General features: G+C 37.9%; 1 protein-coding gene across 3 annotated transcripts in view; it reads left to right on the top strand.

Moving 5' to 3' along the window:
• ARHGEF9 (Cdc42 guanine nucleotide exchange factor 9) overlaps positions 1–18884 on the top strand; it is a 195238-nt gene that overhangs the window by 106658 nt on the left and 69696 nt on the right. For all 3 annotated transcript variants that reach the window (XM_082681102.1, XM_082681101.1, XM_082681103.1), the window contains exon 4: positions 7206–7385. In XM_082681102.1, coding sequence (XP_082537228.1) covers positions 7206–7385 — 180 coding nt within the window. The remainder of the gene's footprint in view (positions 1–7205; positions 7386–18884) is intronic.

Here is an 18884-nt window from a genome sequence, read left to right as displayed (position 1 = left end):
GTGCAGAGGGCCAAGTGGAGAGATTCCAGAAAAGAAGATGGGTGCTGACCAGCACTCACCAGCCCAAGAGGCTTGTCTGCTCACCCGCTGGAGCTGGTGGGGGATGGGAGCTGAGGCTCGGGCTTCGGAGGTCAGATCCCAGGGAGAGGACTGGGGTTGGCTGCATGAACACAGCCTGAAGGGGGCTAGTGCACCACAGCTAGACTGATTGGAGTACAGGAAAAAGTCTGGAACTGCCTGAGAGGCAAGAGAACATTGTTTCGGGGAGCACGAGGAGAGGGGATTCAGAGCACCGCCTAAATGAACTCCAGAGACGGGCGCAAGCCACGGCTATCAGTGCAGACACCAGAGATGGGCATGAAATTCTAAGCCTGCTACTGCAGCCACCAAGAAGCCTGTGTGCAAGCAAAGGTCACTATCCACAACTCCTCTCCCAGGAACCTTTGCAGCCCACTGCTGCCAGGGTCCCATGATCCAGGGACGACTTCCCAGGGAGAACACACGGCACACCTCAGGCTGGTGCAACGTCACACAGGCCTCTGCTGCTGCAGGCTAGCCCCGCATTACGTACCCCTCCCTCCCCCCAGCTTGAGTGAGCCAGAGCCCCCTAATAAGCTACTACTTTAACCCCATCCAGTCTGAGCAAAGAACAGATATCCTCAGGCGACCTACATGCAGAGGCGGAGCCAAATCCAAAGCTGCACCCCAGGAGCTGTGTGAACAAAGAAGAGAAAGGGTTATTTCTCCCAGCAGCCTCAGGACCAGTGCTTTAAATCTCCACAGTCAACTTGATGTACCCTGCATCTCTGGAATACCTGAATAGACAATGAATAATCCCAAAAGTGAGGCGGTGGACTTTGGGAGCGACTGTAGACTTGGGGTTTGCTTTCTGCATCTAATTTGTTCCTGACTTTAGGTTTATCTTAGTTTAGTATTTAGAGTTTATTATCATTGATAGATTTCTTTATTGATTTGGTTGTTCTCTTCCACCTTTTATATATATATATATATATATATATATATATATATATATACACACATATATAATTTGTTCCTTTTTCACTTTTTGTGAGTGTGTATGTATATGCTTCTTTATGTGATTTTGTCTGTATAGCTTTGCTTTTAACCTTTGTCCTAGGGTTCTGCCTGTCTGCTTTTTTTTTAGTATAGTTTTTAGCACTTGTTATCATTGGTGGATGTGATTTTTGGTTTGGTTGCTCTCTTCCTTCTTTTTTTAATTACTTTTTATTTTTATTGTGATAACTTTATTTCATTTTATTTTCTTTTTTTCCTTTCTTTCTCTTTTCTCCCTTTTCTTCTGAGCTGTGTGGTTGACAGGGTCTTAGTGCTCTGGCTGGGTGTCAGGCCTGTACCTCTGAGGTGGGAGAGCTGAGCTCAGGACATTGGTCCACCAGAGACCTCCTAGCTCCATGTAATATCAAATGGCGAAAGTTCTTCCAGAGATATCCATCTCAATGCTAAGACACAGCTCCATGCAATGACCAGCAAGCTACATTGCTGGGCACCCTATACCACACAACTAGCAAGACAGGAACACAACCCCACCCATTAGCATAGAGGCTGCCTAAAATCATAAAAGGTGACAGATACCCCAAAACACACCACCAGAAGTGGATCTGCCCACCAGAAAGACAAGATCCAGCCTCATCCACCACAACACAGGCACTAGGCCCCTCCACCAGTAAGCCTACACTACCCACTGAACCAACCATAGCCACTGGGGGCAGACACCAAAAACAACAGGAACTACAAACCTGCAGCCTGTGAAAAGGAGACACCAAACACAGTAAGATAAGCAAAATGAGAAGACAGAGAAACACACAGCAGATGAAGGAACAAGGTAAAAACACATCAGACCAAACAAATGAAGAGGAAATAGACAGTATGCCTGAAAAAGAATTCAGGATAGTGACAGTAAAGATATCCAAAATCTTGGAAATAGAATAGAAAAAATACAAGAAATGTTTAACAAGGACCTAGAAGAACTAAACAGCAAACAAACAATGGTGAACAACACAATAAATGAAATTAAAAATTCTCTAGAAGGAAGCAATAGCAGAATAACTGAGGCAGAAGAACGGATAAGTGACATGGAAGATAAAATAGTGGAAATAACTACTGCAGAGCAGAATAAAGAAAAAAGAATGAAATGAATTGAAGACAGTCACAGAGACCTCCAGGACAACTTTAAATGCAACAACATTCAAATTACAGGGGTCACAGAAGAAGAGAAAAAGAAAGGGACTGAGAAAATATATGAAAAGATTATAGTTGAAAACTTCCCTAATATGGGAAAGGAAATAGTCAGTCAAGTCCCGGAAGCACAGAGAGTCCCATACAGGATAAATCCAAGGAGCAACATGCCAAAAAACATATTAGTCAAACTGTCAAAAATTAAATACAAAGAAAAAACATTAAAAGGGAAAAACAGCAAATAACATACAAGGGAATCCCCATAAGGTTAACAGCTGACCTTTCAGCAGAAACTCTGTAAGCCAGAAGGGAGTGGCAGGACATATTTAAAATGATGAAATGGAAAGACCTACAACCAAGATTACTCTACCCACCAAGGATCTCATTCAGATTCGACAAAAAAATTAAAACCTTTAAAGACAAGCAAAAGCTAAGAGAATTCAACACCACCAAACCAGTTTACAACAAATGCTAAAGGAACTTCTCTAGGCAGGAAACACAAGAGAAAGAAAAGGCCTACAATAACAAACCCAAAGCAATTAAGAAAATGGTAATAGGAGCATACATACCAACAGCTACCTTAAATGTAAATGGATTAAATTATCCAACCAAAAGGCATAGACTGGCTGAATGGATACAAAAACAAGAGCCATATATATACTGTCTACAAGAGAGCCACTTCAGACCTAGGGACACACACATACTGAAAGTGAGGGGATGGAAAAAGATATTCCATGCAAATGCAAATCAAAAGAAAGCTGGTATAGCAATTCTCATGTCAGACAAAATAGGCTTTAAAATAAATACTATTACAAGAGACTAAGAAGAACACTACATAATTATCAAGGGATCAATCCAAGAGGAAGATATAACAACTGTAAATATTGATGAACCCAACATAGGAGCACATCAATATGTAAGGCAAATGCTAACAGCCATAAAAGGGGAAATCAACAGTAATGCAATCATAGTAGGGGACTGTAACACCACACTTACACCAATGGACAGATCATCCAAAATGAAAACAAATAAGGAAACACAAACTTTAAATGATACATTAAACAAGATGGACTTAATTGATATTTATAGGACATTCCATCCAACAACAACAGAATAAACTTTCTTCTCATGTGCTCATGGAACAGTCTGCAGGATAGAGCATATCTTGGGTCACAAATCAAGCATTGGTACATTTACAAAAATTGAAATTGTATCAAGTATCTTTTCTGACCACAATGCTATGAGACTAGATATCAATTACAGGAAAAAAGTTTGTTAATACATGGAGGCTAAACAATACACTACTAAATAACCAAGAGATCAGTGAAGAAATTAAAGAGGAAATCAAAAAATACCTAGAAACAAATGACAATGAAAACATGACAACCCAAAACCTATGGGATGCAGCAAAAGAAGTTCTAAAAGGGGAGTTTATAGCCATACAATCCTACCTCAAGAAACAAGAAACATCTCAAATAAACAAGCTACCCTTATACCTAAAGCAATCAGAGAAAGAAGAACAAAAACCCCCAAAGTTAGCAGAAGGAAAGAAATCATAAAGATCAGATCAGAAATAAATGAAAAAGAAATGAAGGAAACAGTAGCAAAGATCAATAAAACCCAAAGCTGGTTCTTTGAGAAGATAAGCAAAATTGATAAACCATTAGCCAGAGTCATCAAGGGAAAAAGGGAAAAGATGCAAAGCAATAGAATTAGAAATGAAAACGGAGAAGTAACAACTGACACTGTGGAAATACAAAGGATTATGAGAGACTACTACAAGCAACTATATGCCAATAAAATGGACAGCCTGGAAGAAATGGACAATTTCTTAGAAAAGCACAACCTTCTAAGACTGAACCTGGAAGAAATAGAAAATATAAACACATATCACAAGCACTGAAATGGAGACTGTGATTTAAAATCTTCCGAAAAACAAAAGCCCAGGACCAGATGGCTTCACAGGCAGAATCTATTCAAACATTTAGAGAAGAGCTAATACGTATCCTTCTCAAACTCTTCCAAAGTATAACAGAGAGAGGAACACTCCCAAGCTATGAGGCCAGCATCACCCTGATATTGAAACCAGAGAAAGATGTCACAAGGAAAGAAAACTACAGGCCAATATCACTGATGAACATAGATGCAAAAATCCACAACAAAATACTAGCAAACAGAATCTAACAGCCTATTAAAAGGATCATACACCATAATCAAGTGGGGTTTATCCCAGGCATGGAAAGATTCTTCAATATACGCAAATCAATCAGTGTGACAAACCATATTAAAAAACTGAAGGAGAAAAACCATGTGATTATCTTAATAGATGCAGGAAACGATTTCAACAAACTTCAACACCCATTTATGATAAAAATTCTCCAGAAAGTAGGCATAGAGGTAACTTATCTCAACCTAATAAGGGCTGTATATGACAAACCCACAGCCAACTTCATTCTCAATGGTGAAAACTGAAACCATTTCCATTAAGATGAGGAAGAAGACAAGGTTTTCCACTCTCACCACTATTGTTCAACATAGCTTTGGAAGTCTTACCCACAGCAGTTAGAGAAGAAAAAGAAATAAAAGGAATCCAAATCGGAAAAGAAGAAGTAAAGCTGTCACTCTTTGCAGATGACATGATACTATATAGAGAGAATCCTAAAGATGCTACCAGAAAACTACTAGAGTTAATCAATGAATTTGGTAATGTAGCAGGATACAAAATTAATGCACAGAAATCTCTTGCATTCCTTTACACTAATGATGAAAAATCTGAAAGAGAAGTTAAGGAAACAATCCCATATATCATTGCAATGAAAATTAAAAAATAGCTAGGAATGAACCTACCTAAGGAGACAAAAGACCTGTATGCAGAAAAATATAAGACACTGATGAAAGAAATTAAAGATGATACCAACAGATGGAGAGATATACCATGTTCTTGGATTGGAAGAATCAACATTGTGAAAATGACTATACTACCCAAAGCAATCTACAGATTCAGTGCAATCTCTATCAAAGTACCAATGGCATTTTTCACAAAACTAGAACAAAAAATTTCACAATTTATGTGGAAACACAAAAACTCCACATAGTCAAAGCAATCTTGAGAACGAAAAACATACCTGGAGGAATCAGGCTCCCTGACTTCAGACAATACTACAAAGCTACAGTAAACAAGACAGTATGGTGCTGGCAGTAAAACAGCTATATAGATCAGTAGAACAGGATAGAAAGCCCAGAGATTAACCCACGCACCTATGGTCACCTTATTTTTGATAAAGGATTCAAGAATATACAGTGGAGAAAAGACAGCCTCTTCAGTAATTGGTGCTTAGAAAACTGGACAGCTACATGTAACAGAATGAAATTAGAACACTCCCTAACACCATACAGAAAAATAAACTAAAAATGTATTAAAGACCTAAATGTAAGGCCAGACAGTATAAAACTCTTAGAGCAAAGCATAGGCGGAACACTTTATGACATAAATCACAGAAAGAACCTTTTTGACCCACCTGCTAGAGAAACGGAAATAAAAACAAAAATAAACAAATGGGACCTAATGAAACTTAAAAGATTTGCACAACAAAGGAAACCAGAAACAAGATGAAAAGACAACCCTCAGAATGGGAGAAGATATTTGCAAATGAAGCAACTGACAATGGATTAACCTCCAAAATTTATAGGCAGCTCATGCAACTCAATATCAAAAAAAAAAAAAATCCAAAAATGGGCAGAAGTCCTAAATAGACATTTCTCAAAAGAAGATGTACAGATTGCCAACAAACCCATGAATGAATGCTCAACATCACTAATCATTAGAGAAATGCGAATCAAAACAACAATAAATAGTAGTATAAATAAATGTCAACACATTATTGGCACAAATTATTAATTTGCAAACTGTTTTAAAGACACTCATTGATGGCTGAATTGGAGGGTAAGAAGAGCTAAGGTAAGTGAGATTTTGGTAGGGGTTGGTAAAGGGCATTGAAGCCAGGGATGAGGATCTTCCTGGAGTATGCCTAAATGACTTCATTGCAAGCTGTGTTAGAGGAGACAAAATGGAGTTAGGACCAGAAGTGATAAGTCATTCACCATAAATGCTCCTCATTAGGGGCCCAACAAGTGTTATAATAGTCACATTTAGCTTTTGGATGAAAGCAATTGACCATAATTCATTCTCACCGGAACATTTTCACATGCTAATGATTTCTAATGAGGACAGTGGCCATTAGTTAAAAATCTACACCAGTAGTTTTAGAACGGAACACTGTGTTTGGTTTCTTTTGCCCTGACTTACAATGTGTCCTGAGTCTGATTGTGTTATCTCGGTGCTCTCTTATCAGACCAAGAATCTCTTTCATTGATTCTTCCTTCATCAGTGGCTAGCTGTATTAATTCATCCATTTATTCACAAATGTGTCCTAAATACTTACCCTGTTAAAAACAACATGCCTGGCCACTTGTGAACTTGCTGGCTAAGCTCATCCAAACTCTCTCTCCTAGCCAGCTACCTTAGATGGCTAAGACACCCACTTTAAAGAATGGTTTGGTTTTGTCAATTCCTGTTCCCTTTTGGGAAGTTTTCCTACCTGACCTTTTGGATTGGTCCTATAAGAAATAAAACATTAGAGTTGTGAATCAATCCAGCTAAACCAGTAACTCACTACTAAAGCAAGTGAAAATGTTTGTGTTTAACCAGATTCTGATAAAGGGTCCTATGACTTTTGGGGGTCCTTGTCATAAAAGGCTCTATGCTCTGGAGTCTGCAGTCTGAAGACCTTTGCTTGAGATCCATCTTTCCTAATTATTCACTGGTGGAGTGACTTCCTTCTTTAAACCCCAATCTTCTTGTATGAAAAGTGTAAATGGTTATTCCCTGTCTACTTCATGATACTGAAATAAGGCTCCCAAATGCTCAGGAAGTGGTAAAGCCCCCAGGGAGTGAAGGGCATCCTCAACCTGGGCTTTTGCTTTGTCTGCAGGGCTACCTGAAGCAATGCCGGAAGAGAAGGGACATGTTCAGTGATGAGCAACTGAAGGTGATCTTTGGGAACATTGAAGACATCTACAGGTTTCAGATGGGCTTCGTAAGAGACCTGGAGAAACAGTACAACAATGATGACCCCCACCTCAGCGAGATAGGACCCTGCTTCCTGGAGCACGTAAGCATCTTCCCCTTTGGGGAGGGTTTTGAGAGATGTTTGGAAGCCATGGAAGGAGTCTCTGAGCTATTTGGTTCTGCTCAGTTGCTTTGCCCCATGGTAGGGGATGGATTCCTCTCTGACCCTGATGTTCATCCCCTTGCTAGAGTATGAGGACTTAGGAAGGTACTGTGATTTGTCCAAGGACTCTTCTTCTTTACTGTTCTCCATGCCTTTTTTTTCTCCTTCCAGATAATTATCAGTAGGATTTTTCTTCAACTTCTCTTCTCTGCTCCTATGGGGCTCAGTTTCCATGGGACCCAGTGCTTTGGGAGGGACTCTGAACATATTCATATATTCCAGGAATCTGAGAAAGGAGAGACCATGGTCAGCATGAAACTAGACCCCTGCAAGGCATTTAAGGGAGAACACTAGGGTAGGGGAAGTGACAAGTGTAGGAAAAGGGGCTACATGATTTAGAGGAAGGAACACTAGGAAACAGGGAAGTGAGGATGTGAGTCCTGTCTATAATGATTGTCTGGGTAACTTTGGGTAAGTTCCTTACCGTCTTTGGGCTTCCTCACATGGATTTAAGAAGGTTTCACTTTATACCTCTGTGGTTCTCTAATATCTTTTGTGTCTTATTCACAGGTGACCTAGTTGTTTTGACAACTCTTCTCCCCCGTTTTATAAAGTATTTATTTTTAAAGAGATAATACATGCACATGGTATAAAATTCAAATGACACATGAAAGTGTGCAACTAAGAGTAAGTTTTCTTGCAAATTCTCCTGCTTTTACTATGGGAATGTGTAGTGGGGGGATAACCCTAAGGCCACCCATATGTTCAGTGATTTGCTACAAGTCCCGGGACTCAGCATATAGTCATACTCATGGTTGTGATTTAATACAACTAAAGGATACAAAGCAAAATCAGCAAAAGGAAAAGGCACATGGGGCAAAGTGTGAAGGAAACCAAGTGTAAGTTTCCAAGAGTCCTCTCCCAGTGGAGTCATACAGGATGCACTTAATTCCCCTTGCAATGAGTTGTGACAACACTTTTGAAATGTTGTCCACCAGGGAAAATTATTAGGGACTCAGTGCCCAAGATTTCTATGGGTGGCTGGTCATGTAGGCACCCTCTGCCTAGCATGTACCAAAATTCCAGACTCCCAGAAGGAAAGCAAGTATTCTGCATAAACCACATTGTTCATACAAATAGTTTAGGCACAGTGAGCCACTCTCGTCAGGGAATGGTGAAAAATCTCTTGAGATCCAAGTTCCAAGATGCCAGCCAAGGGCCAACCTTTCAAGCAGGCCTTTTTAGGGATAGCAGTCTCAGGCCTGATATATTAACTCTTTTTTGCACAGTATTAAACTGGTTCAGCCATTCCAGAAAGCACCTGGGTAGTATTTATCAAAGTTAAGCATGTGTATGATCTTGGGTTCCATTCATGAATATATATCACAGAGAAATTCTCATAGAGGTCCACGAGGGAACATTTACAAGGCTGTTGATTGCATGGCAGTGTTGTGTGTGGTGGAGTGCAGTTAGAAACAACTTAGGTATTTATCACCAGGGTATGGATGAGAAACATAATGGGGGATGCTTACTGTAAGGTATTATATAGCAAGGAACAAGAGACTAGTTGTATGTACCCAATAGCAATGTGTGTAAATATAAATATAGTCTTGAGCTGGGAAAGTAGAATATGGAATAGTGATTCTCAATTGGAGTCTACCCTGTGCATTGTAGGGTGTTTAACAGCATTCCTGGTCTCTATCTACTGGAGGCCAGTAGCAACCTCCTAGTTGTGACAACCCAAAATGTCTCCAGACATTGTCAACTTTACCGAGGGACAAAAAAGAACCACTAATCTATTAAAATGATCATATACTTTTACACTGTAATCTGTTAATGTGGTGAATTTGGTTTGAATAATTTTCGTATGTTAAATGAACATTGTATTGCTGGGATAAACCCCACCTAATCATGGTGTATTATCCTTCTTTATGTATTAGTTTGCTTTTTAAAAAATATTAGATTGTTTACCCTCTTTTAATTCAGTTCTAGGATTTATTTTTTTTTAGGATTTCATTCTTTATCATCTTGGTTTAGGTATAATTTACAAACAATAAAATTCACCAAATGTCTACTTCGATGGGTTTTGACAGGTGCATATAGTTGTGTAACTACCACCGTAATCAAGATATGGAACATCTCTATCACTTCATCAAGTTCTAATGTTCTCCCCTTGTTGTCAGTCTTTGCTCTCACCCTTGCCCTTGGCAAACACTGATCTGCATTCTGTCACCATAATTTTGTTTTTTTAGAATGTCATATAATTGGAATAATGCAATAGTGATATTTTGTTTAGCTTCTTTCACTTAATTTCTTTGATATCCATCCATATTTTTGCATGTATTAGTAGTTGGTTATTTTTCTTTTTATTGCTTAGCGATAATTCCATTGTGTGGATATACCACTCATTCACCAGTTCATTCCAGGACATCTGGGTTGTTTACTAGGTTGTTTCCATCTGTGGGATTACTGGGTTGCATTATAGGTATTTGTTTAATTTTATAAGATACTGCCAAACTGTTTTCCAAAGTTACTGTATCATTTTGCATTCTCACTTCTAATATATAAGGGTTGCAGTTGTTCCACATGGTTGTCAGCACTTGGTATTATCAGTATTTTTAATTTTAGGCATTCTAATAGGTGCATAGTGGCATTTCATTGTGGGTTTAGTTTGCATTTCCCTAATGGCTAATGGTATTGAGCATTTTTTTCATGTGCTTATTTGCCATCTGTATAAAACCTTTGGTGAAGTGTCCTTGTCTTTTGCCCATGTGGGTTGTCTGTTTTCTTACTATTTAGTTCCAAGCGTTATTTCTGTATTCTGTTTGCAAGTCCTTGGTCATATATGTGATTTTCAAAGGTTTTCTCAGTCGTGGCTTAGTCTTTCATTTTTTCTTAACATTGTCTTTGAAAAGCATAAACTTTTAATTTTGTTGAAATTCAATTTATTACTTTTTCATGATTCATGTTTTTTTGTTTCTTATTTAAGAAATCTTTGCCTAACCCAAAGTCACAAAGCTTTTCTACTGTTTTCTTATAGAAATTATGTAGTTTTATTTCTTATATTTAGGCTATGATCATTTTTGAGGTACTTTTTATATATGGTGCAAAATAAGGTTCAAGGTTAATTTGCTTCCATGTGGATATTCAGTCATTCCAGCACCTTTGTTGAAAAAACTATTAATTTCTCCATTGAATTACCTGGGCATCTTTGTCAAAAATCAATTGATCATATATGTGTAGTTCTATTCTTAGGAACACTATTCTGTTCCAGTGATCTATGTGACTATTTATATAGTAATACCACACTGTGTTTTCTTCTTGTTTTAATTGAGATATAATTGTCATATAGCATTATATCAGTTTCAGGTGTACAACATAATAATTTAATATTTATATATATTGTGAAATGATCACCACAGTAAGTCTAGTTAACATCTATTACCATACATAGTTACAATTTTTTTGTCTCACTGTCTTGAATAATGTAGCTTCATAGCAAGTCTTGAAAGCAGGTAAAGTCCTTCAAATTCATACTTTTTCAAAACAATTTTGGCTATTTTAGGTGATTTCTATTTCTATATAAATTTATCTTATCACAAGGAGAATTTTGTTCTCTTCTTTTTATTTTATCTATATGAGATGATGGAAGTTAAATAAACATTGTGGTAATCATTTCACAATATATGTAAAGCAAGCCATCTTGCTGTACACCTTAAACTTATACAGTGATGTTTGTGAATTATTTCTGGATAAAACTGGGGGGGTGGTGGGAAGAATCAGCTTGCTTAGTTCTACCAAAAAGCAAGGATAACAACAACAAAAAAGAATTCTTCCAGCATTTTGATTAGGATTACATTAAATTTCCCAGCATTGTTTCTAGTTTTCACTTGTATAGGTCTTGATCTTATTTTTTAAAATTGATTTCTAAGTAATTAATTTTTTGCTGCTTTATAAATTGTATTTTTATTTCAATTTCCTATAGTTTGTTGCTATGATATAGAAATGCAACTCATTTTTTTTTTACAGCTGTCCCTCAGTATCTGCAGGAGATGTGTTCCAGGACACCCTGCAGATACCAAAATCCACAGATGCTCAAGACCCTTATATAAAATGGTATAATATTTGCATATAACCTATGCACATACTCCCATATACTTTAAATCATCTCTAGATTACTTATTATACTTAATGCAATGTAAATATTATGTAAATGGTTGTAAATAAAATGTAAATGCTATATAAATTTTTACTGGCATGCAAAACAAAGTTTTGCTTTTTGGAACTTTCTAGATTTATTTTCTGAATATTTTCCATCTGCAGTGGTTGAATCCACAGATGCAGAACCTGCCAATATGGAGGGCCAACTGTATTGACTTTGAATCCTGGCACATTATTGAATTCAATAATTGGGTCTATTTTTTTTTTTTTAGATTCCTTAGGATTGTATACATATACAATCATGTCATTTCTAAATAAAGGCAGTTTTATTTATTCTTTTTCAATCTGTATGACTCCTATTTCCTTTGCTTCTCTTATTGGACTAGCCAAGACCTTCACTACAGTGTTAACTAGAAGTGGTAAGAGCAGGCATCTTTTGTTTTGTACCTGATTTTTAGGGACAAAAATTCAGCATTTACTATTAAGAATGATATTAACTTTAAGTTTTTCACGATCACCCTTTATCACATTGGGGAAGTTTCTTTCTAATCCTGGTTTGCTGATGGCTTTTATCATAAATGTATTTTATCAAATGCTTATTGAAATTATTGAAATAATCATATGTTTTTTCTCCTTTAATCTGTTAACATGGTGAATTGGATTGGGATAAGTCCCTCCTAATCATGGTGTATCATCCTTTTACTGTACTATTTTGCCTGATTTTTAAAATTAGGTTACTTGTCTTTTTATTATTAAGTTCTAGTATTTTTTTATACATTGATGCAGGTTCTTTATTAGGTATGTGTTTTTCTGATTTCTTTTGATATGTATGGCTTGCCTATTTAGTTTTCTTTAATAATAGTTTTTTTAAGTCCATGTGTAATAATTCCATCTTGATATTTTTGGTCTACCAATTTCTATTTTCTATTATTTCTCTTAGGTTTTGCTCATGTCTTATATTCTCATGCACCAGGTTATTTTTTTTTTATTATTTTTTTTTTGGTGGTACGTGGGCCTCTCCCGTTGTGGAGCACAGGCTCCAGACGCACAGGCTCAGCGGCCATGGCTCATGGCCCCAGCCGCTCCACGGCACGCGGGATCTTCCCAGACCAGGGCACAAACCTGTGTCCCCTGCATCGGCAGGTGGACTCTCAACTGCTGCGCCACCAGGGAAGCCCACACCACATTATTTTTGAATGAGTACTGAACAATGTATATAAAAAATTGTAGAGATTTTTGTAAAACTTGGAAATAATTTCAAACTTACAGAAAAGCTAAAAAAATAAGAACAGTATAAAGGGTACCCATACAGGCATACCTCAGAGATGTAGGTTTGGTTCCAGACCACCACAATAAAGTGAACCACACAAATTTTTTGGTTTCCCAGTGCATATAAAAGTTATGTTTACATTATGCTGTTGTCTATTAAGTGTGCAAGGCATTATGTCTCAAAAACAATATATATGCCTTACTTAAAAATACTTTGTTGCTGAAAAATGCTAACCACCATCTGAGCCTTCAGCAAGTCATAATCTTTTTGCTGGTGGAGGATCTTGCCTTGACATTGATAGCTGCTGATCAGGGTGTTAGTTGCTGAAGGTTGGGGTAACTGTGGCAATTTCTTAAAATAAAACAATGAAGTTTGCTGTCAATTGATTTTTCCTTTCATGAATGATTTCTCTGTAGCATGCACCGCTGTTTGACAGTACTTTACCCACAGCAGAATTTCTTTCAAAATGGAAATTCTCTCAAACTCTGCCACTGTTTTAGAAACTGAGTTTATTTAATATTCTAAACCTTTTGTTGTCATTTCAACTATCTTCACAGCATCTTCACCAGAAGTTGATTCCATCTTCAGAAACCTCTTTCTTTGCTCATCTGTAATAAGCAACTTCTCATCCATTAAAGTTTTACCATGAGATTGCAGCAATTCAGTCACATCTTCAGCCTCCACTCCTAATTCTACTTCTCTTGCTATTTCCACTACATCTGCAATTACTTCCTCCACTGAAATCTTGAACTTTTCAAAGTCATCCATGAGGGTTGGAATCAACTTCTTCTGAACTCCTGTTAACGTTGGTATTTTGACCTCTTCCCATGAATCACGAATGTTCTTAATGGCACCTAGAATGGTGAATCCTTCCCAGAAGGTTTTCAATTTGCTTTGTCTAGATCCATCAGAGGAATCACTGTCTATGGGAGCTATAGCCTTAAAAATGTATTTCTTAATCATAAGACTTAAAAGTCAAAATTACTCTTTGATCCATGGGCTGTGTTAGCAGGCATGATAACATTAATCTCATTGTACATCTCCATCAGAGCTCTTGGGTGACCAGGTGAATTGTCAATGAGCAGTAATATTTTGCAAAGAATTTTTTTCTAAGCAGTAAGTCTCAACAGGGGACCTAAAATTTTCAGTAAATCATGTTGTTGTAAACAGATTTGCTGTCATCCAGGCTTTGTTGTTCCATCTATAGAGCACAGGCAGAGTAGATTTAACATAATTCTTAAAGGCCTCAGGATTTTCGGAATGGTAAATTAGCACTAGCTTCAATTTAAAATCAACCAGCTGCATTAGCTCCTAACAAAATAGTCAGCCTGCCTTTTTTTTTTTTTTTTTTTTTTTTTTTTTTTTTTGTGGTACGCGGGCCTCTCACTGTTGTGGCCTCTCCCATTGCGGAGCACAGGCTCCGGACGCACAGGCTCAGCGGCCACGGCTCACGGGCCCAGCCGCTCCGCGGCATGTGGGATCTTCCTGAACTGGGGCACAAACCCGTGTCCCCTGCATCAGCAGGCGGACTCTAAACCACTGCGCCACCAGAGAAGCCCCAGCCTGCCCTTTTAAGCTTTGAAGCCAGTCACTGACTTCCTCTCTAGCTGTGAACATCTTAGAGGGCATCTTCTTTTTATGGAAGGCTGTTTTGCCTACACTGAAAATCTGTTGTTTAGTGTAGCCACCTTCCTTTATTATCTTAGCTAGATCTTCTAGATAACTTGCTGCAGCTTCTACATTAGCACTTGCTGCTTCACCTTGCACTTTTATGTTATGGAGATGGCTTCTTTCCTTAGACCTCATGAACCAACCTCTGCTAGCTTCACTCTTTTCTCTGCAGCTTCCTCACCTCTTTCAGCCTTTGTAGAATTGAAGAGAGTTAGATTCTTGTTCTGGATTAGGCTTTGACTTAGGGGAATATTGTGGCTGGTTTGATCTTCTATCCAGACAACTAAAACTTTCTCCATATCAGCAATAAGGCTGTTTCAATTTCTTATCATTTGTGTGTTAACTGGAGTAGCACTTTTAATTTCCTTCAAGAACTTTTCCCTTGCCTTCACAGCTTGGCTGTTTGGCACAAGAGGCCTAACTTTTAGCCTATCTCGGCTTTTATCATACCTTCCTCACTAAGTTTAATTATTCTAGCTTTTGATTTAAAGTGCGAGACATGTGTCGCTTCCTCTCACTTGAACACTAGAGGCCATTGTAATGTTATTAATTGGCTTAACTTCAATATTGTGTCTCAAGTAATAGTGAGCCCCAAGGAGTGGGAGAGAGATGGAGGAACAGTGGAGCAGTCAGAATACACAACATTTATACACTGAATTCACCTTCTTACCTGGGTGAGGTTTGTATCACCCTCAAGCAATTACAACATTAACATCAAAGATCACTGATCACAGATTACCATAACAAATATAGTAATAGTGAAAAAGCTTGAAACATTCCAAGAATTGCCAAAATGTGGCATAGAGACATGACGTGAGCAAATGCTGTTGGAAGAATGGCGCCAATAGACTTGCTCAACCAGGATTGTCCCAAACTTCAACTTGTAAAAACAATGTGAAGTGCAGTAAAGTGAAGTGCAATGAAATGAAGGATGCCTGTATACCATTTACCCAGATTCACCTAATATTAACATTCTATTTTTTAGTTTTCTAAGGAACCTCCATACTGTTCTCCATAGTGGCTGTATCAATTTACATTCCCACCAACAGTGCAAGAGGATTCCCTTTTCTCCATACACTCTCCAGCATTTATTGTAGATTTTCTGATGATGCCCATTCTAAACGGTGTGAGGTGATACCTTATTGTAATTTTGATTTGCATTTCTCTAATAATTAGTGATGTTGAGCATCTTTTCATGTGCCTTTTGGCCATCTGTATATCTTCTTTGGAGTAATATCTACTTAGGTCTTCTGCCCATCTTTTGATTGGGTTGTTTGTTTTTTTGATACCATATGACCCAGCAATCCCACAACTGGGCATATACCCTGAGAAAATAACTCAAAAAGACACATGCACCCCAATGTTCCTTGCAGCACTATTTACAATAACCAGATCATGGAAGCAACATAAATGCCCATCAACAGACGAATGGATAAAGAAGATATGGTACATATATACAACGGAATATTACTCGCGATAAAAAGGAAGGAAATTGGGTCATTTGTAGAGACGTGGATGGACCTAGAGACTGTCATACAGAGTGAAGTTAGTCAGAAACGGAAAAACAAATACTGTATATTAACACATATATGTGGAATCTAGAAAAATGGTACAGATGAACCGGTTTGCAAGGCAGAAATAGAGACACAGATGTAGAGAACTAACATATGGACACCAAGGGGAGAAAGCAGGGGGAAGATGGTGGTGGGATGAATTGGGGAATTGGGATTGACATATATACACTAATATGTATAAAATAGATAACTAATGAGAACTTGCTGTATATCACAGGAAACTCCACTTCACTGTGCAGTAGAAACTAACAGAACATTGTGAAACAACTATATCCCAATTAAAAAAAAAAAGCATTCTACTGATTTTGATGAATCACTTGAATGTGCTCACCCTCTCCTAACCCCTCCTCCCCTCTCTCTACATTTACACACATACACACACACACACAAACAAACACACGTACACATATATACACGTATATGTTTTTTCTTCAGTCATTTGTGTTTAACTTGCATACATCAGTAATCTTTACCCCTGAATAGTCCAAAGTGTATTTCCTAAGGAACATTCTATGGAGACAATTTGAGGCTCTGGATGATGTGATTCTTTCAAACAGAAATTTATTATATTTTTCAATCTTTTCTAACTATTCTCAGTGGTAAGATTTTCTAAAACTATTTAGTCTGCCGCTACCAGAAATAGAACCTCTGACTATCACTTTTTATGATCCAGTGCCATAATTTTTTGCCACTTGTGTTTTACTATTTTCAGGGCCAGTCATCTCTCATTACCCTTCCTTTAGAGAATTTACCAGCTTTTCCTACTTATATATTTATTTTTTTAAACATCTTTATTGGAGTATAATTGCTTTACAATGGTGTGTTAGTTTCTGCTGTATAACAAAGTGAATCAGCTACATGTATACATATATCACCATATCACCTCCTTCTTGAGCCTCCCTGCCACCCTCCCTATCCCACCCCTCTAGGTGGTCACAAAGCACGGAGCTGATCTCCCTGTGCTATGCAGCTGCTTCCCACTAGCTACCTATTTTGCTTTTGGTAGTGTATATATGTCAATGCTACACTCTCACTTCGTCCCAGCTGAACCTTCCCCACCACGTATCATCAAGTCCATTCTCTATGTCTGCATCTTTATTCCTGTCCTGCCCCTAGGTTCATTAGAACCTTTTTTTTCCTTTAGATTCCATATATATGTGTTAGAATACAGTATTTGTTTTTCACTTTCTGACATACTTCACTCTGTATGACAGACCATAGGTCCATCTACCTCACTACAAATAATTCAATTTTGTTTCTTCTTATGGCTGATTAATATTCCATTGTATATATGTGCCACATCTTCTTTACCCATTCATCTCCCAATGGACACTTAGGTTGCTTCCATGTCCTGGCTATTGTAAATAGAGCTGCAATCAACATTGTGGTACATGAGTCTTTGAATTATGGTTTTCTCAGGGTATATGCCCAGTAGTAGGATTGCTGGGTCATATGGTAGTTCTATTTTAAGTTTCTTAAGGAACCTCCTTACTGTTTTCCATAGTAGCTATATAAATTTACATTCCCACCAATAGTTCAAGAGGGTTTCCTTTTCTCCACACCCTCTCCAGCATTTATGGTTTATATAATTTTTTTAAAAACATCTTTATTGGTGTATAATTGCTTTACAATGGTGTGTTAGTTTCTGCTATATAACAAAGTGAATCAGCTATACAAATACATATAACCCCATATCTCTTCCCTCTTGTGTCTCCCTCCCTCCCACCCTCACTATCCCACCCCTCTAGGTGATCACAAAGCACCGAGCAGATCTCCCTGTGCTATGCGGCTGCGTCCCACTACCTATTGGTTTTACATTTGGTAGTGTATATATGTCCATGCCACTCCCTCACTTTGTCCCAGCTTACCCGTCCCCTACCTGTATCCTCAAGTCCATTCTCTAGTAGGTCTGCATCTTTATTCCCGTTCTGCCCCTATGTTCTTCATGACTCTTTTTTTTTTTTTTAGATTCCAAATATGTGTTAGCATATGGTATTTGTTTTTCTCTTTCTGACTTACTTCACTCTGTATGACAGACTCTAGGTCCATCCACCTCCCTACAAATAACTCAATTTCGCTTCTTTTTATGGCTGAGTAATGTTCCATTGTATATTTGTGCCACATCTTTATCCATCCATCTGTTGATGGACATTTAGGTTGCTTCCATGTCCAGGCTATTGTAAATAGAGCTGCAATGAACATTGTGCTGCATGACTCTTTTTGAATTATGGTTTTCTCAGGGTATATGCCCAGTAGTGGGACTGCTGGGTCATATGGTAGTTCTCTTTTTAGTTTCTTAAGGAACCTCCATACTGTTCTCCATACTGGCTGTATCAATTCACACTCCCACCAACAGTGCAAGAGGATTCTCTTTTCTCCACACCCTCTCCAGCATTTATTGTTTGTAGATTTTTTGATAATGGCCATTCTGACTGGTGTGAGGTGATACCTCATTGTAGTTTTGATTTACATTTCTGTGATGATTAGTGATGTTGAGCATTCTTTCACGTGTTTGTTGGCAATCTGTATATCTTCTTTGGAGAAATGTCTATTTAGCTCTTCTGCCCATTTTGGAATTGGGTTTTTTGTTTCTTTGCTATTGAGCTTCATGAGCTGCTTGTAAATTTTGGAGATTAATCCTTTGTCAGTTGCTTCATTTGCAAATATTTTCTCCCATTCTTAGGGATGTCTTTTCGTCTTGTTTATGTTTTCCTTTGCTGTGCAAATGCTTCTAAATTTCATTAGGCCCCATTTCTTTATTTT

The sequence above is a fragment of the Grampus griseus genome (assembly GCF_964374135.1).
Source record: "Grampus griseus genome assembly, chromosome: X".
Taxonomy (NCBI): Eukaryota; Metazoa; Chordata; class Mammalia; order Artiodactyla; family Delphinidae; genus Grampus; species Grampus griseus.
This window is presented reverse-complemented; position numbering and strand designations above follow the sequence as displayed.